The sequence below is a fragment of the Grus americana genome, chromosome Z (genome assembly GCF_028858705.1).
Source record: "Grus americana isolate bGruAme1 chromosome Z, bGruAme1.mat, whole genome shotgun sequence".
Lineage (NCBI taxonomy): Eukaryota > Metazoa > Chordata > Aves > Gruiformes > Gruidae > Grus > Grus americana.
This window is the reverse complement of record NC_072891.1, coordinates 71,263,793-71,283,740: the sequence shown is the minus strand read 5'-3', so window position 1 is coordinate 71,283,740 and position 19,948 is coordinate 71,263,793. Positions and strand designations below refer to the sequence as shown.

General features: G+C 51.1%; 1 protein-coding gene across 7 annotated transcripts in view; it reads right to left on the bottom strand.

Annotated features, from left to right (window-relative positions):
• TDRD7 (tudor domain containing 7) overlaps nt 1-19,463 on the bottom strand; it is a 53,194-nt gene extending 33,731 nt beyond the window's left edge. Inside the window, exons 1-4 of one of the 7 annotated variants that reach the window (XM_054810227.1) lie at nt 19,152-19,463; nt 15,574-15,786; nt 7,757-7,898; nt 6,098-6,311 (exon numbers count right to left, since the gene is read on the bottom strand). In XM_054810227.1, coding sequence (XP_054666202.1) covers nt 6,098-6,311; nt 7,757-7,898; nt 15,574-15,780 — 563 coding nt within the window. In that variant the 5' untranslated portion in view covers nt 15,781-15,786; nt 19,152-19,463. The other 6 variants (XM_054810228.1, XM_054810224.1, XM_054810223.1 and 3 more) reach the window with 6 other exon arrangements.
• Nucleotides 19,464-19,948: the final 485 nt, after the last annotated feature.

Below are 19,948 nucleotides of genomic sequence, written 5' to 3'. Positions count from 1 at the left end.
TAAAATGTATTAGCAAAAGGAAAGCTGCTAGGCCTAATAATACAGTTGATGGTCTTACATCTGATACATTCAGCCTCACTATTTGGTCTTTTATCTGGATGGCATCTCTATCTTGCTGTTGAACATGATTATGCTCACCTTCTAGGTAGCTATGTCAGAGTCTCCTGAAAGTACTTGGCTTCAGAAGTCAGGGGAACACCTAAAGCTACACAAGAACTCAAGGTCTTTTTCTGGATGCTGTTGTTATACTGTTTAACATATTCTTCTCCGAAGCGCTCTCCCACAGAAAGGGCACAAATATCACGCTTGCAGGTGTTTTTCTGAGATCCCTCAGCAGCTTATACTGAGAGCACATGCAGCACAATGCGCTCCTGACAGTGAAGAGGTCACAGCAGTTGTAGCCCACTAAGACTGTTCTGGAAACAATCAGCTGTGAAATAATTATATACACTGCAAGCAAAAGGGAACAAGAGTTGGGGGGGGGGGGAAGAGTTCAAAGACTAGGATCAAGCACCAGAGACACATGCCCAAGGAAGAATTGGAGTGGAGAAGTCAGGGTGGCAAATGCACCAAAACAACTCTCCACAGAAGCATGGCAGGTTGCTGTGAACACCAGGCATCTCCAGACCACAGCAGTCACCACACGTGCACTGAGCAGGCTCTGCAGATGGCCTCTGCTGAAGGGGCCAGTAAGGAGACTGGCCACCTCTGGAGTTAAGGGACAACTCTGGAGGAAACCACAAACTTCACCAGCCACAGAAACACCAAGGGGGATCTTCCCAGCTTCACTTGGGCTCTCAGAAGATAGGATAGGGGTCAAGCATGATGCTGAGGCTAGCAGCAACAGGAAGTTGAAACCAGCACAGTATTAAGGTAGCCTTATGTGCCCACACACTGACCTTTAATCAGAGCAGATCCACAAATCAGAAAGAGGCACCCCACATTCACACCTCTCCTAAGCAGCATCTTACAAGATTTAACATGATCTTGTCTCCCTCACTTTTTTGCTGTCCCCATTAAGATGAAACTACTGCTTCTCCATCAGCTATGGGGTGTCACTTGTACCAAAAAATACTACTTCCGGTCTGGATCATGTCCCACAGCATTAACAGTGAGGACAGCCACTGCCCAGCACAGCATTATCCAAAGCAAGAGAGACATGCCCAGAAGTGCTGAGTAGATCACCTACAAGCACATTTGTGAAACACAAGTGGGACAAGACTCAAAAAGTACAAAGGCAGAGTCACCAACACAAAACCCAAACACACATGCATACCTTGCACTTGTTTGGTATCTGAAAAGACTCTTCCAACACTCCACCTGCATCACAGGAAAACCCCTACCTTCTGGGCACAGCTCAGATGCCCACACAAAGCAGCGGCACAGTCTCTTCTTAGAAGGTCTGCTGTAACTGGTCATGCAGATCCTACAGGAAACCCAGGATCCCACCTCTCTATACATACATTTACCAGTATGGACAACTCCAAGCTGAACAGATACCCAAGGCAAAAAAGTCCCCTTAAGGAAAGCAGACTCAAAAGAGACTACCACCATTGCTAGGCAGCAAGTAAAACAATCCCATGAGCTAGCCGCACAGGTAATGGAGACCATCCTGCTACTGCTGCCTCCCTGTAGCAATCCATAGCTGAGTTCTAGTCCTCAGTGCTACACATCATTGCTACCACCTTAAGCCACACATCAGGCAACAGAGATGACATGAGTGCAGGGTAAGCCAGCAACAACTGCAGCAAGGTATCAGTGAGGAAGAGGGCAGATGTCCCCCTCTCAAGCCATGCCATCTGCAACACTTTGGAAACTGGAACAGAGGACTGATGATTCCCTTATGTTGCATGTGAAAGCAAATTGGATTTGGGATCCTCTCAGTATTAAGAGACTTTATGTTGTATCTTCCTGTGCTTCCTGCTGTGCTTCAACAACTTCCAATGGAACAAAGTGGTGCTAACATCAGCTTTGGGTCCAGTTATCATCAGTTTTGAGCCCTGTAATCAGGCAAGGATCCTGTGATGCATGGCTTGCTCACACAGACCATTGTGGTCTTATCTCTCCAGAGACGGGATGGAACACAGCAGACACCGGCAGGACCAACACACTTCTCCTCACCATGCAGGTATGAGCAACTCAGCTGCCTGCAAGGCCTCATGTTCCTCAGCTGCTGGAAACTGCTCCCAGCAAGAGGTGTGCTAGCCACACCAGCAGTAAGAGAACACATGAGCAGCCCAGCCTTCACAAATGCCTGACCAGCTACGCAGTCCTGCCAGGCCCCCATGCGTAGCTGTAGATGAGCAGCTGGTTACGTTTCACTCCTGTGCACCACTGTTTCAGAGTGAAGGGAAGGCATGCCCTTCCCTGTCTATCACCTTACCTTGGTAAGGCCCATGCTGTTTGGCTTTTGGGCAGTGCTATCACTTCCCAGCTTCAAGGATCTCTGCAGTTAGCCTTATCAGCAAGGTCTCTCCCACCTTCTGTTGGTTTGCAGGTTCACAGCAACATGCTCACGATATGAACTTACCAAGTGATTGCTGCTATAAAGACAGCCTTCTCAGACCCTTGCAACAGGGTCTGCAAGAAGGCCTGGGACGGCAGCGGGAAACAACCTGGCACAACTGCAGCTACCTTCAGCATCTCCCCCTTGTCATCTGGGTGTAACGGAGTGGGGAAGAGAAACAGAGTGGGCAGGAGCAACAGCCTGTTCCCCTAGACTGTGCAGAGGCAAGCCCCGGAAGCTGTGGTCATGAAAATCTCTCAGGAAAACACCGCAGAGCACTCAGGAAAACACCGCAGAGCACTAGAGAGGTGAGATACAGACTTTGACAGCCACAAGGGAACTGCCATTTGCAGCATCACTGTGAGGCTTCACTACATGATGCTGGGTTGAGTACCAAGACACAGACACAGCCTGTCACTATGAGGACATCCTGCCAAAGCAAGTAACACAGATCTGCCATAGCAGGACAGAAGCGCAAGAAAGAAAGAGAAATCAAAGACCCTTAAATTGCAACCCTGAGAGCATGGATATGCTTTACTACCACTTTGGTAAATGGAGGGGCAGGGCAGGTGTCAGAAAACACACCCAGAGAAACTGCACACAAAAAGCACCTCACCTCAGACTGGGAAATAGGGCAGAGACAAGCTCTGTCACCTTCAGGATTTCTCTCAGTCAACCTGTGCTGTGAATGCTCAGCTGCTCTCGCAGACAAGGGCTGGCACTGCTGCTGGAACAGTACCCCTCAGTCTGTGCTGGCTACCTATGAGGCTGGTATGAGCTCAGGATTTCTGGGAATGCTGCTCACACTTCCGCTCATTTGCACACTGTTTTGAGGTCAGGACCTCCTGGCTCAAAGCAGCTTTCCCTCCTGCAGTTTCCAAAGCAACTACAGCAGCTCTGGGGGCACAAAAAAATGCCCATCAGCAAGGATATCAGCCATGGATCTCACCAGTCTTGCTTCAAATTAGCCAATTTGAAACCAATTAATCCAGTCACGTGGGCCACTACACAACCTTGCATTAAAACAGAATATGATCCTCTTCTCCATGAATGCTCCCTGTCGTATGTCCCCAATCTAACAGGACAGCACTGGAATCTTTTGCAACAGCACACAATGTCTTCTCCACCAGAACTACCTGGGCCATGGCACAATTTGCCCGTAGCTTCTCCTCTTGAGTAGGGCAGGAAAAAACATCAGAAACAAAGGCAGCAGAACACCGTTACCTGAAAGGAGCTCAGGGGAACCTGCCAGAGAATAACAAAGATGACAACACAAGATGAAGCACTCTCCATTAGAAGAGCCAGAATAGGTCTGAATTCTACCTAATTTTATTTCAAGCATTATTGTCATGGTTTAACACCAGCTGGCAGCCAAGCACCATACAGCTGCTCTCACACTCCGCCCCCCACACACCCTGGCGGGATGGGGGAGAGAATCAGAAGAGTGAAAGTGAGAGAACCCCTGGGTTGAGATAAAGACAGTTTAGTAAGTAAAGCAAAAGCTGTGTGCACAAGCAAAGCAAAACAAGGAATTCATTCACCACTGCATATCAGCAGGCAAGTGTTCAGCCATCTCCAGGAAAGCAGGCCTCAATCACACGTAATGGTTATTTGGGAAGACAAACACCATCACTCCAAACGTCCCTCCCCTTCCTTCTTCTTCCACAGCCCCTTATATACTGAGCATGACGTCATATGGTATGGAAAATCCCTTTGGTCAGTTGGGGTCAGCTGTCCCAGCTGAGTCCTCTCCCAACTTCTTGTGCACCCCCAGACATCCTGCTGGCAGGGCAGTGTGAGAAGCAGAAAAGGCCTTGACTCTGTAAGCACTGCTCAACAATAACAAAAACAGCTCTGTATTATCAACACTGTTCTCAGCAAAAATCCAAAACATAGCATCATATCAGCTTCTATGAAGAAAATTAACTCTATCCCAGCCAAAACCAACGCAATTAAAAAAATCTTCAAGTACTACAAAAGAAGTCATGATGTCAAGAGCTGTGGGGCAGAGCAAGAGGCCCATCTCGAGTCTCCCCGCTCCCGATGGGACCCCATCCTCATTCCCCTCACCCACCAGAGGCAGCACGTCTCTCTCCCCTGGCTTCTACCTCCAAACCCTCCACTCCTCACACAGCCACTGCCAGCTTCTCCAGCTTCCTCGCTGCTCCTCCCACTGCTCTCCTCTCGACCACCTCACAGCCTCTGGCTCCGGCCACCACCACCGCCCGCCTCTCTACTCCTCCAAATTTCTGCCTGCCATGTCCAAACAGCTGCTGCTACAGCCACAGCCCAACTGCCCACGGACGCAAGGAGCATCTTTGGCCCTCAAGAGGAGCCCTGCCCCAGAGCAAAGCCCCAGCAGATCCCCCTGGCAGTCCCCACCAAGGCTGCCTCGCCCTCCCCGGGGCGCCTCCCCACTCCACCAGCCCACTCCACCAGCACCAGCATGCTGGGGAACTCCCCAAAAAGCATGACCAGCACAGCACTGCCATAGCGAAGGGCCCTTTGCGGGGCAACACAGAGGTTACGAGGCAGTGCTATCAGCCGTCAGGAAAACGCTACGCTCTCAGGCACTTCAGCTCTCGGCTGAAGCGGCTGCTGCTCTCACGAGCGCTCTGAGCGCATCCTCATCTCCCCTGCCGGCACCCAGACCTCTGACGCACACGGGACGCATGCAGGCGGCTGGGGCAGGATGCGCCTGCTCTTCCTGTGGGTCTTCCAGAAAAAGCAGGCACCACGGCAGGATTAAGCTGTCACTCTGCTCCGTGCCGCTTCACAGCTCCGCCGCCCTGGAAGAGGCGCACCGCTGCCGTTTCCATTCAATGCAAGGCTGACTTCTAACCCATCCCGGTGACCTGCAGAGGATTACCACCACAATCACAGCTCCAGCGGACGTAGCGCAGCCACAATGAGGAACAACAAACGCTTTCTCGCCACCATCAGCTGATGGCCCAGGGCGGCTGTAAACAACACAGAAAGAGAAGTGATGGGGCAGCAGTTGGGTAAGCCACCTGGATTACAGAGGCTCAGAGGAGGCTGGAAACCAGCATGTACCGCTAACCCAGCAAAACCACAGCTCCAGCCCTCATCTCAGTTCACCCAAACACGGCTGGGCAGCTGCCGGGTCCGAGCACGCCAAGAAGGGCCACAAACACCAACGCTGCAACGGAGAACTAGGGCAAGACGTAAAGAGCAGCCACCTGGAGACAACCATGACCCTCAACACGCAACATCGCCTGTCACCTACGCACAACCCTCCTTCTGCTTTCTATCGCGCTGGCCACAACAGCTCCCTTCTGGGCCTGGGAAACGGCCACATCCCCACACACCCTTGGGGTGACACCACATCTGGCCACATTTCTCCCCAGAAGACACGGCAGCAGGCCAAGAGCACGGGGCAGCTACGGCAGCATCCAAAAAGGCAAAGGGTCACCCGTCTCCCTCCTGGGTACTGGCCCACATTCAAGCTTCACCTTCTGCAAGGGTGCGAGCCTGGATTCCCATGTCCCAAAATGCACTGCTACCGTGGCGGCATCCAAGGGTCCAACACGCTTCCTTTCACCTTGCTCACACACACGTGCGCACACTGACCTGTTGACCACAGTGACGTGCCTCTGCATGGGCAGTTCTTTAGATGGTCCACTCCCGGCGGCTGGAGACAAGGCAGACCGGGCACTCTCCATAGTGGGTTTCACCACTCCACACGCCACTCCTCTGCCTCGTGGCGGGCGAGGAACAGGCCTCTTGCTGCCTTCTTCTGGCCTGCTCAAAGATCTGGGCTGTCGCAAAGTTCCTTTGGGCTTTCCTAAAGAGTTTGCAGACGGAGCCGTGAGTAGCGCTCTCCTCCACCCAACCCAAAGAAACTTCAAGCACAGCAAATCACTCCCTCCAGGGAGTCCAGACTTTTCCAAGAGGCAGTTAAGAAGGATGCTCTCGATCACAGTCGTGGGTCTCTGCTTCAGCATCGTGGCTCGCACCCAACGACTCACAAACCACGATCTCCACCACTGCGCCGCAGCAGGGAAAGAGACAGGACTCCCGTCTCCCCTTACGCTCTCGGAAAAGCCGCGCGCCTCTGAGGTGCCACAACAGGTCACCTCTCCGGTGGAACCCATGGTCAGGCTGCCCTTTACCACGCAATGGCAGCAGCAGCAGCTCCCGTAGGTGGGCCACACGCAGCCTAACTCCACCTCCACAGCCACCTCCTGCACCGTCGCCCAAAGGGTTTCTGCTTCTCTGCCCTGGCTTGTGACCCTCCTCCGCCCAAACTGCCACCACACGGCACAGGTTACCAAATCACACCAAATGTGGCAGAGGAACATGCCACACTGGCCCTCAGGCCACAACGGCATAAACAAGTTCGTGGTCACTCGTCGTTTCCCTGCTGGCCCACCAACTGCGGCGGGCTCAAACACTTCCAAGGAGTATCGCTGTGCAAGACAGCGAACCAATGTACGTAGCAGTCCTTGTCATTTCCCTGCGGTATGAGTTGCCAGTTTGGCTTCCCAACCAGAGCGTACATTGGTGGTGTGGTCACAGGAGAGCAAGAGCAGTAAACCCTTCGTTACAGACAAGAACGGGGGAATACAAACAAACTGTGAGACCCACTGTTGCTCCAAGCTGCCAATTCGCAAGCAGATGAACCTTGCCTGGGCCTGATCCTGGGGTACCCCACTGACACCAACACAACATCATCAGCACGGCACCGTGGCACAGCTGACCCATAGGCTCTGGACAGACACTGCTGCAGCAGCTTATGCAAAAGGCACAGGGTTACAAAAGGCAGTTCCTGGGCATCAGCAACGTCGTGGCACCAGGGCACTTGCTCCAGCAACAGCAGCTGCTGAAACAGCCACAGATGCTACTGCAGGGGCTCCTTCTCACTGTGAGGACATGGCGCATCCCTGCCACTCCACAAGGGCTGAGCGCGGACTCAAAGAATGAGCAGGCTCATTGCCACACCTCTCACCCACATCTCAACCACCTTTCTCACACAAGCACGGGCAGGGGGAAGTGAAGCCAAACATCCTCCAAGAACTCTTTCTTCAAGAACTCTTTCTCACATACCGCTCAAGAAGGCCTCCCTCGCTGACCACGGCTTGCAAGCACAAGCACCCTTGGCAACAACTCTTCCCCGGGACCATGCAAGTCATGGCCATTAGTGGCACACCCTCATGGCCAAAACTTTTGCTCCGGCAGCTGCACAGTTCTTTCACAAAGGCAGGCCCTCCACCGCTGCCCAGGGCTTACCTGCTAACGTGACTGGAGATGTGTTCTTCAGTCTCATCTGGCAGTTCACTTGCCGTCCCATTTTCCTCTTGGAACTCCTCTGCCGGGCCACCAGTTGAGCAAGTGGCACAGTCTCGCTGCAAGCAACAGCATGGCAAATGACCTTGTTGGAGTAGGAAGGGGACAGGAAGGAAAACAGTCAGTGAGGCACAAGCTCACCCACAGCCCTCAGAAGGACTTGCAACCATTTCTGTTCCCATAACTGCTGGGTCATGTGGGCCTGCTGGCAGTTCAGCAAAGGCTTCGGCAGCAGACACAGACCTTTGGAGACCTCCCTCTCCTCCTGCATTGCACCTCAGAAATCAGCAAAGCAGACAGCCAGAGCATGTCCATCACCTTCCCTCATTAGGCTGGACCCCACCAGGGAACAGCCTGGCTTCTCACACCCATCCCACAGGCCCACCATCTTGCTTTACAACACTGGGAAGCCACGGGCTTCCAGGCTGCCCGAGCTCCTCCTGCCAAGGCTCGACAGGAGCTCTGACCCTGCAGTACTGGGCTGCCTTTGCCCCCCTTACCAAAGAAACAGCACGGGCACCCTGGCTGCACAGATTGCCCTGCAAGCACTGAGCTGGCCCCCAACAACAGCCCGGCCTCAGGCAAGCCCACAGCCACCTCCCTGGCCTCCTTAACAGCCTCTTGCCTCGACCTCCCCTTGTCATGTCTCAGCAATGCTGCCACAGGCCATCCCTTGAATGGATGCGGGGACCCTGCTTTGGCAAGCCCCCAAACCACATGCCTAGCATGCACTTTGCCTCACCGAGGAGATGTAAGCCCAAAGCTTTGAGCCATTCAACTGCTAACAGCCTGCAAAGGCAGCTGGATGAGTACTCCTCCAGGGCTACACAAGGACACAGGCAGCCTCCCAACCCCCTCCCAGTGAAAAATGGGAGTCTGTGCTCTCAGGGGTCTCTCGGTGGGTCTCAGCCATGCTCTGTCTATATGGTGGTGGTACAGGCTGAAAAAGGGGTCCTCACGCACAGCACCGCTACCCTCATAACCACGGCCCCCAACAAGCAGAGCCATTGACAATTTAGCACAGGAGAAACTCAGGGACTTGGCCAGCACCTCTGAAATTTCGCTAACAGCAGCTCCAGAAAGGAAGTTTTCTCACAAATGAGACAGGGCAATGAAAGCACAAAAATCGAGTACCAAGACAGAAAGGGAAGCAATTGCTACACAGCAACAGCTTGCTTGAGAGCTCTCCTCAGTCCCTCAGACTGACCCAAATAGCCCAGGGAAATATGCGCAAGGGATGACAACACTAGGAATAAGGCAACGCTCTTGGCCTCCAGCAGTGCACTCCAGCTCACCCTTCCCCTTCTCTTCCTCCTCCACCGCACACCCAGCATCTGCACCGGGCTGGCTCAACATACAGCCACTGGAGGGAGGTCCTCTCCTTCTGAGGGACAGCTCTCCTATCAGAGGAGCTCCTGCTTAGAAATCAGACAGCATACCCGTGGTGCTGTCACCACCTATGCAAAAAACATACCGGTAGTGTCAGTGCTTCAGTGGTTAAATGCAAGGAATCACAGAAAAATTGAGGCTGGAAGACATCTCTACAGACCATCTCATAAAGTACCTCTGCTCAGAGCAACATCAACTAGACCTAGTTGCTCAGGATATTGTCCAATCTGGGGTGGAATATCTCCACGGATGGAGACTTCTCAAAGACTCTGGACAGCTTGTTCCAGCGTTCAGTCACCCTCACTGTAAAAAAGTGGGGGTTTTAATGTTTAAATGGAATTACCTGTATTTCACTTTCCTCCTGTTGTCTCTTGTCTGTTCACTGGATACCACTGAGAACTGGAGATGGAGTCTAGCTCCATGTTTTTTAACTCCCTCCATTAATACACATGGCTAAGATCCTCCTGAGATTTTTCTCCTCCAGAATGAATAGTCCCAGCTCTCTGAGCCTTCCATCAAAGATGCTCCAGTCCCTTCATCATCTTTATGGCTGTTCACTGAACTTGCTTCAGTGTGTCCATGTCTCTTTTGTTCTGGGGTGTATGGGACTGGATGCAGGTTCCCAGATGTTGTTTCACTAGGGCTCAGGGGAATAATTACCTCTGTTGGTGTGCTGGCAACACTCTTCCTAATGCAACCCAGTATGCTGTTGGTCTCCTTTGCTGCAATGGTACATTGCTGCCCACTGTAAACTTTGTGTCCACCAGAACCCCCCGGGAATTTCTCTGCCAAGCTACTTTCCAGCTGGTCAGTCCCCAGACTGTACAGGTGCATGGGGTTATTCTTCCCCAGGTGCAGGACTTGGCATTTCCCTGCACTAAACTTCATAGGGTTCTGGGTTCCTGTTGTTCCATTTCTCCAGCTTGTTGAGGTGTCTCTGAATGGCAGCACACCCATCTGCTCTATCAGTCCCTCCTATCATCCACAGACTTCCTGAGGATGATCTCTGTTCTATCATCTAGGTTCGACAGCATTTCCCCAGCATCAGCCCCTGGAGCACACCACTGGTGACTAGTATCTTGATGGCTTTTGTGCCACTGTTAGGGGAGAGACAGTCAAAGGCCTTACTAAAATTTAGATAAACTACATCCAATGCTCTCCCCCCATCCATGCAACCAGACATCTCATTTTGGAAGGGTATCAGTTTGGCCACATACGACTTTCACTTCATAAATCCATACTGCCTACTTCTACTTGTCTTTCACATGTCTGGAACAGCTTTCCAGGATTAGGTCTCAATCACCTTCACAGAGATCAAGGTCAGGCTGATCAGCGTGTGGTTCCTCAGATCCTCCTTCCCACCCTTCCTGAAGGTAAGGGTGATACTTGCTTTCTTCCAGTTCTCAGGAACCTCCCTCAAACCATGATGACTTTTCCAAGATAATTCAGAGTGGTTTTGCAACAACACCAGCCAGCTCCCTCAGCACCTGTGGGTACATTGCAACAGACCCATGGAATTGTGCGTGTCCAGTTTGTTTAAATGTTCCCTAGCCTAATCCTCCTCCACTGAGCACTTTTGCACTAGTCCCAGGAGCCTTGGGATCACTGATTGCTGCTCTTACCAGTAAACACCAAGGTGAAGAAGACAATCAGTGCCTCAGCCTTCTCCAGGAGGTCAGGTCCCCATTGCCATTCCTCAGCAGGCCCACATTCTCCCTACTCATTCTATTGCTGATGATATACCTGCAGAAATCTGTCTTGCTGCACTTCATGTCCCTTGCCAAATTCAGCTTTATATGGGCTTTTGCTTTCCTAAGCCCAGCCCTGCATGTTTGGACAGTGCCTCTATGTTCCTTCCACTTCACCCAACTCCACATCTGCCTCTTGTGGGCATGCTTGTAATGGTAGAGTTAAGTCAGAAGCTCCTTGTTCAACCACATCTGCCTACTGAACCTTGCTTTTAAAACAGTCACTTAAATAAGAGAGAAACTTTGTCATGCAGTGGACTGTACCAGACTGGGTCTTGATTCATGTGTATGAAAGATGAACCTGAAATTCTTAACTCTTCAACCTTTCAGAGATGTCAGTGCAACAACTTGTGCTCCATGGTTTGAGCATGGATTTGATAACGCGTTAGTGAAATGAAACACAGCAAAGGGTTGTAATTCTTCATTTGCTCTACCTTCTTTCTTCTAGTTTTTCTATTGTTCCTGTATTTTCTCCTGTTGTCTGTACAGCTAACCAGGTAATTTAAGGACTTTCTTTGGAAGGATGCTCTTGGACCTGGCAGTGCTTTGGGAGCTGTTCTGAAGGTGATGGCACTCCGTCTTGGTTTTCATGTGGTTGAACTTGCCAATAATAAATGCAGTCTTTCTCAAGCCCATGCATGCTTTTTTTGGGGCAGCATCTCTATATTACTCCTGGGTCACTTCTCCCTCCTCCTACCTCATGCATGCTTCCTCTTTATGGTTGAGTTTTGTCAGGCACAACTTGTTCATCCATGCAGTATTCCTGCCACCTTTGCTTTGCTCCCCTTGATTGTTGGGAGGGACCATTCTTGAAACTGGAGGAGGCAATCCTTGAAAATCCACTACCTCTCGTGGACCACTCTTCTCTCCAGGACTGTATTCCATGGGACTCTTCCAAGCAGATTCCCAAACAGGCCAAAGTCTGCTCTCCTGAAGTCCTGGCTTGTTAATACTGCTATTTGCTTTATTTCCCTCCTTTCAGGCTCCTGAACGCCACCAGCTTGTGATCTCTACAGCTAGGGCTGGTCCCAGCCTTTACATCCCCAACCAGTTCTTCCTTGTTTGTAAGAATCGGGTCCAGCAGAGCATCTTCCATCATCAACTCATCACTTGTGTCAGGAAGTTGTTATCAGCACACCGCAGAAACGTCCTGGATTGCTCATGCTTGGCTGTCTTGTCCCTCCAGCAAGTATGGCAGTAGCTCAAGGCCTCCATGAGAACCACGGCTGCAAATCTGAGGCTTCTTGCAGTTGTCAGAAGGCAGCATCATCTGCTTTATCTACCACTTCTTCCTGATTAGAACATTTGCAACAGATAGCCACCATGTTGCCATACACTGGTCAGTCCACAACCCATAAGCTCTTTCTGGCTCATCATCTGTCCCAGGGCAGAACTCCAAGCATCTCCATTGCTCTCACACTTGGAGGGGGTCACAGAAACTCACTCCTCTTGTCACTCCAGCCCGTCATTCCTCAGCAGCCTGTGTCCATCCACCACAGCATGCTAACTGGGTACTTTAAGGACTTTCTTTGGAAGGATGCTCCTGTGTGTGAGCTGTCACAACAGCTCTCCATAAACCCAATGAGATCACAGCCTTGAACTCTAGTTTCTCCCGGTTGTGCCCCATGCTGTGGGCAGTCGTGTACAAGCACTTCAGAGAGGTGCCCATTTCCAGAGAAGGGTACAAGAGCTTTCCTCATACTCCTGGCTAACAAGGCATTTCCCTGTTTACGTGGATGCACGTGGGATGGATCACCTTCAGGTCTGCTCTGTTCTCAAAGTCTCAACATAAAAGACTTTTTGTTCATACATAGTTTATCATAGTTTCATAAATGCATGTTTTCACATCTTTGATACGTTTCAGGTTTTTCCTGTCACTAATGTTGTAAGTTATTTTCAGTGTTTTCTTCCCTTGTTTTCACATCATTGGAACTTTAGGTTTAGCATACATGATCGTTAGAATGAATTCAGATGTAAAAAGAGATGGGGTGGATGAATTCACTTGCAGCAGAGCAATGCAGTCTTCAAATTCCTCTTTTTGGAGGAGCCTAGTTATTCAAGTAGAAGTCAAAGTTTCCTTAGAGGACGGTACAACCATACACTGCTTGTAACTGAACATGAGGCAAAGCAAAGCAGGGCTCCTTGAAATGACACAACCACCTGTTGCAGGTACACAGTATTTGAATTTGAAACCCCTTGCAGTGTTTTCTGTATACTAAATTTAATCCTCATCCTGCGTGGAAACTGGGGAACACACCTATCGCGTGAAGGAATAATTGTCAGTGTTCACTTCTCCTACATTCAAGAAGGCTAAATTAGTATTCAGTAGTAAGAGGAACAGGGGACAATTTATCTCATTGCCTTTCCAGCACAACCAGTCTGTTAAGCATCAGCTACCCAGGCAATATTCATCTTGCCCAAGTCGTTCTATTTAAGGAGCATGTAACATGTAGCACTCTGAGACCAATTTGTATTATTTACTTTATAGGATTGTTTGTTTAATGTATTTCTTGTGGTATGTCTTGGACAGCTGCTCTAGCACTGAGGAAAGTCCTTTTAGGACTACCTAGCCTGCAGCCAGGATCATCAGCTGCAAGCAGATCTCTGCATGTGTGAGCACATCTTGCTTTCCTGCCCCACTGTCCCCAAAGGGATTAAAGAAAGAGGCAAGGATCTTGGCAGCCTTTTTGGAGGTCAGACTACTCCCAGAGCCAGGAAGAGAGACTGCGTGATTGCATGCTCTTGCAGCAGGCTTGTGGACTCTGAGTTACGATGTCAGCTTATAATGGAGCTCAAATATTCTGGAGAGACGTGAACATAGAGCAAAACGTTGTACTGAAGTACTGCCCAGGTCCTGTATCAGGAAAGCATGTGGGAGCAGTCCCAGGTAGTTACCAGTCCATGCCAGTGCATAACCACACTTGCCACCCTCTTCTCAACGTCTGCCCAGGGGAAGCTCTGGACAGCAGCAACAGAAGGGTCGTGAACAGCAATGTGGGCGCCTCCCAGGTGTTCGCAGGGTGCTTCCTCTCAGTTGCTTCAGTCATGCAGAACACAGTTGGCACTCCTAAACCAAAGTAAGTCCTGCTCAACTACCTCAAGATTCCTGTTTAGTAGCTTTCTCCCTTTCCACCTCCTAAAGCCACATTTCACTCTCTCCTTACAGCTGCCACAGAGAAGACATCACCTCTAGCGCTGTCCAAGAGTCCACAAGGCTCTCAGCACATAATGTATTAGAGGATAAGCAAGGCTCTCAAGGGAATGGGAGGATACCAGATTACACCCTGCAAGGCCCTAGTTAGAAACAGATGGCTATATGCCAAAGCCACCCTGAGGAAGCATTAAATTGCAGCATCACAAATGTTCCCAGAGGTACCTGCATTCATGTTACTGATGAAACTGCATCTGATGCAGGCTTGGAGCAAGCAAAAAAGAACCCCAATCTTGGATACCTGCTGCAAAAAGGCAAATTCTGACAGTTGTAAAAATGCAGCAAGGGATCCTCTTGTTTAAACCCAGCCACATTTCCAGAGATCAACACAAAACTCAGGACACCTCTTGTCACACTCTTCACAGCTAACCAGGAAGACCTATTTCTGAGTTCCCAGATGTCAACCCAATCTAGCTGAGCCAACAAGGGAGCTCAGCCTTAAGTGCTGCCTCTTCAGAGATGCTGTGACAGCCAAACATCTGCTAGCTTTCTGCCTTCCCACAGTCTACACAGACTTCAGGAAGCCAGACATGGCTCCAACAAGGAACAGGCTTCAAGCTCTCCACTCAAACAGATCATCTACAAGTCATGCAGCTATGCCAACCATCAAGGGAATGCCTTCTAACCCAAAACCAGGAACTCCACGCTATTAGGCAAGGAGGTTTGTGGTCCTGGCAAGCTGCTTCCAAGCTGGAAGCCACCAGGAGACACAGGCTAGTGCAGCAAGTCCCAAGGAATAAGGGAAAACTCTCCCACCACACTAATATTCTCTGCTGAGCTCTGCTCCACCTTCTCCTTGACCTCTGCAATACTTGTTCCCTTGCACACTTGCTAAGCTGAGGTGTTGCAACTGTTGCGTCAAGGCACCTCACTTGCATGGGCTCTTCCTCACCTTGCAAGTCTTCACAATCCTGCAGCGCTGCAACTCATGACAAACAAGAGTGCTAAGCCTAAAGCAAGCAGGCTTGTAAGGAACAGCACACACAACAGTTTCGCTGTACGAAAAAGATGACGGTAAACCCCACCCTGAAGAAATGATCAAAACACACAAGTTAACTTTCTTTAAGGTCCCAGGACAGCCCACCAATATCCCCCCAGAGTTAGAAATGCTGAGTCAGGGACCAGAGGTCTACAGTGACATGAACTATCTTTCCAGCCAGAACTCCTGTTTCCAGGAAAATGCCCTGCAACCTTCCACCTTTTGCAAACACAACTTCCTCGTCTGCACGCAGAGGCAGGAAAATAAGGGACGCTTGGTCTATGTAACAGCTTCCACTTCTCCCAGCATTAGTGCACCACACACATGCTACAGTACTTTTCTCAGAAATCCATGGCGCAAGCAGAGGTAAAGTTATGAACCACGCACACTTTACAAACACAAGAGCCATTTCTGAACTGTGACTGATTCTTACCTCTCCCGTTTTGTTCCCTTCCATTCTGACCACTCCTGGGATGCTCTCCAAGTAGCCTTCCAGCGTGCCATGTCCTAGGTGCCTGAAAGGAATCCACTCGCCGGTCAGGGATTTGTATTCACCCTGAAGCTCTGACAAAGGTATGCCATTTTTAAAGGGATGAAGAACAGCTCGCAGTGTTTTTGCGATAAGTTCTGGCTCCTGCATCTTCACCTATAGCCCCTCCACCCCAAAAGAAAAAAAATAGTTTTTTTACACACAGAGCCTAAAAATACCAGCTTTTACTATTCAACCTCCCTCCCCAAACAAGCAAGGATTCAGCGGTTCAATAGCTTATCTTTGGAGACTTTGATACTTCTGGGTACACTTGTAGGGGCCAAGCACAGGGTGGTATGAAACACACGAGGTGTGACATTGTCAAAAGAAGCAGCTGAACAAGCACAGAAGCCCCTGTGCACGGGCTGGCCCTGCCAGCCAATCACTACAGACCATGGCCAGAAGAAGGGTGGGGCTGCCAGGCAACTGGCCCACACCAGTGCCTGAAGGGCCGGGACTTCCACTGGAAGTGGGGCAGGGACCCACTGCCCCCCACCATGGCGTGCAGTGCAGCCTCCCCACGTGCACCACTCTGATGCTGAGCTCATGGCTGATCCTCCCTCATGCGAGCCCCGCATCCCCGCACCAACGCCCACGAGGCGCGCCAGCTCCACCATGGAAACAGCATGCACCCGGGCCATGCCACGTCTTACCCACAGGCGCACGACGCCTCGACTCCACAGATGCCTCTTCAGAGAGAAACCCAACAGAAGTAAAACCTGCTCCCTGCAAGCCGGGGGCTGCAAACAGGAGGAGCAGCACACAGCCAGCGCCAACACCTCCCCTTCTCCTTGCCAGGCGACTGCTCCACCCGGAGAAGCACGCAACTGCCACTGTGGTACTGGTAAAGGTGGAAGCAGTTCGCTGCTTCAGTCTCCGACAGCACCTTCCCCAGTGCCACGGGCTGCTAGAGCACTGGCAGGACGCTTCAGGAGAAGACCTGCTTGCCAGCAAGGTCTCCCACCTGGGATGGCTGAGCAGCACCGGAGGTGGTTTCAAAGCGGGCAGCAGAGCCACCTAAAGCCCTCCCACGCCCCTCAGCTCACATGCCTGCACACAGTTCTCCAGGGCCGGCCAGCTATGCTCATGGGACAATGGGGAGATGCAGGCACAAGTGCTGCTGGGCAGGCTTGGCGCTCCTGGCCAGGCATTCTTCTTGCAGATGCTCACCCGCCGCAGGGGCAGGCTCTTGCCAGCAAAACCTCCCCACCACGACCGGGGACCAAAGCCAGACGGAGCTCTCGCACGACCCAGGACCAACCCTGCTCTCAGAGCGTGGGCTGCATGCAGGATCCAGTCCTAACACTGAGCACACTCGTGTGCTTGAAACGCTTCCTCTTCATGTCCCAGCAGCTAACGTGCAACACGAGCAGAGTCAGTGGTTCGGGAGCAGGCGACCTCACTCTCCTCCAGCCTCTCCAGCTCAGGACACAACCGGAGAGTCCCTCACCTCCAAGCACACAAAGGGAGGCAGCTGCCGCTTGCATACCTGCATGGTGCTCTCTCCAAATGGCAGCAGCACCAGGCAGCTGCCTGCAACCCCGGTACCGCTATGCGCAATGCCATGTTAAGTTAGTTTGTGCTGCTCTCTGCAGAAGCAGCCCCTCTGCCCTCACCGTTTCCCTTTTTTAGGGGAAGTCACCCTGGGCAACACACCAAGTCCAAAAGGAAGAGAAATCCCAATCCTCGGCACATTTCAGGCACCGTGCCGCACATTTCAGTCCACACACAGGCACTAATGCTCTCTCTATTTTCCTGCAACCAAGCACACGACAGCCCAACTCAGGTGCCAGGCAAGGAAGCACAGCACTAAGTCCTAGTCTTCACCGTTCTTTGAACAGTTTTACTTTATGCACACACAGCACTTTACTAACCTGACTGTGTCTGCGTACGCGTATATTTACACACAGGTACACACACACCCCTACACAGACAGCACCACATATACAGGTGTTTGTTTACACATGCATGGTTCCTTAACCCAGCAATTCCTGCCCTCGCCAGTCCAGCGTGTTTCACTGACCGATCCCAGAACAACCTCTACCACAGCTGCCTTCACAGCATCCACCCCCTGCTCAACTACAGGCCATGGCCTGACTGCACCCAGGAACAGAGCACACGTTGAACACATCCACTTGCACACCTCCAGATGGCAATGGGCGGCAGCCACGCTGGGCATTTGGGTCCTTCCCTCATCCTGCTAGAAATTTAGCACCTGCTGAACAGAGCTTCACAGGGTGCCCCCCCAAAGACTGACAGGAGATGGCGGTCACCTGCCAGGACCAAAAGACCCAGGAAATCCGTATCTCCTTTGGACTCACTCAGTGTCATGATGACATCACTTGTTGGACAAATGTGTGAGTCTCCACTTGGTATTAAAGTTTCAATCATATAAAAAACTAAACCCCCGAACATTCAGAACTACACCAAAACTGCAGTTTTGTTTGCAATTGTGTTCCAAGTCACATGCATACAAGAGACATGGAAAAGTCAATGAGAATCATTTTGGGGCCTTTTTCTCTATTCTCTCTTTACAATAATATATCCAAAGTCTTACTTCATTAATATGGCTTTTGGAAGTCCTCTTACCTGGACTACCTGAATTTAACTTACTGCTCAGGAAAAATTAATGAAATATCCATTACAACTGGAGGAACAAGGAAGAAAACATACAATAACCTGGGAAGGCAGTTTCAAATGTTGATTCAAAAAAAGGAAACTCCAATAAAAAAAGAAAGGGGGCAGGGATGTGGGGGGACAACATCAAACCACCAGCAGATAGCTCTGTATTACACCGATACTAAAGAAATTAGTTAGATCAGAACTAGCAAACAGGACACCATAAAATATATCCTCCTAAATTATATGGGGAGCAGTCATGAGGACAATTCACTTAGTTAAACGAGATGACACATACTAAGGTACAAAGGTTAAACTGAATAGAGCCTTCAGCTTAAACCTGAACAATATTCCCACTCCTACAGCTAGCAATAATGCAGAAGACTTGCAATGCAGTAACGGTGACAATAAGTAACACAGTGATACATTAGCAGAAAGCTATGTAGCTCAGAGTGGCTTCTGAAGCTTTTTTAAAATTCTTTTTGTGGTGAGCTGCTGTAAGGTTAGGTCATTCAACAGTTGTGACATTCACCCAGTGGCTTGCTGCATCCAGACGGCAGGACACTTCATCGGAAACACAGCCCGAGGAGCCTCTATCAATAAGTCTGGGCACATCGTTCAAACGAGTCTTCTCTGACATCTAAACAGAAACTTTTTTCCAATATGCTTAAAAGAGATTACCAGACTCCAGTTGCAAAACATTCTCCACGCTGCAGATTATTACTCAGGCTAACAAAAAAAGGAAGTGAGGACAGTTTTCCTGCTTAGAAGGATGAACTCCCGAACAGCCGTACTTTTAAAAGACTACAAACACAACCCTGTGGAACACAACTCTCCTCTGAAGGCACAAAGTTGTCACTAACCCGCTGAAGTCGGGACACCTTCTCTGTCACAACGGAGCCACTGCGGAGAAGTAGCCTCTCGCTGACAGGCAGAGCCTGGCCCTCCACACAGCCTCTCCCCCCAGCCCGGGAGGGCTCAGCTGTTTCCTTACCACCACCTGAACCCAGGGGCTTTCGGACACCAGCCAAAGCCGCTTCCCCTGTCGCTGCTGCTGCTGCTGCTGCCGTCGCTGCTTCCGCCGCTGGACTGGCCAGGGCCGGGGCCGGGCCGAGCGCTGTCGCCTCCCTGTGAGGGGACGGCGCAGCAACGGTACCCGCTCCCTTCGCGCCGAGTGAGCGGCAGCACGACCCCACCCAGCACCGCCCACTCGCGCCCAACCACCGCCAGCTACACCGCACCACCCGCCCTCCGCCCGGGGGACCCCGCGCGCATGCGCCGGGCGGCCTTGCCATGCCTTTGCGCGGCGCATGCGCGACACCTGCCTCCTCCCGCCGTCCGGGAAGGGACCACGTGGTCCCCCTGAGGGGGTGCCCGCTGAGGCGGCGAGAGCCATGTTGGGACCGTCCTGGGGCCCCGGGGGGTGCGGATCTCCCGCCCCGGGGGTGGGGATCTTCCACCCCGCCGGTGGCGCCTCTTCCTATGGGAACCTCAGTCCTGTGACAAGGTCGCAGCTAAAATTGCCTTTTTGAGGGAGAGATTGAGGAATGACAGTTAAGTGCATCTCTTCTACAGAGAACACAGGCTTTAAATTAATTCATTGCTTCAATTTTTGAGTACTGAAAACTTCACTGAATTTAATTCTGTGGATGAATCTCTC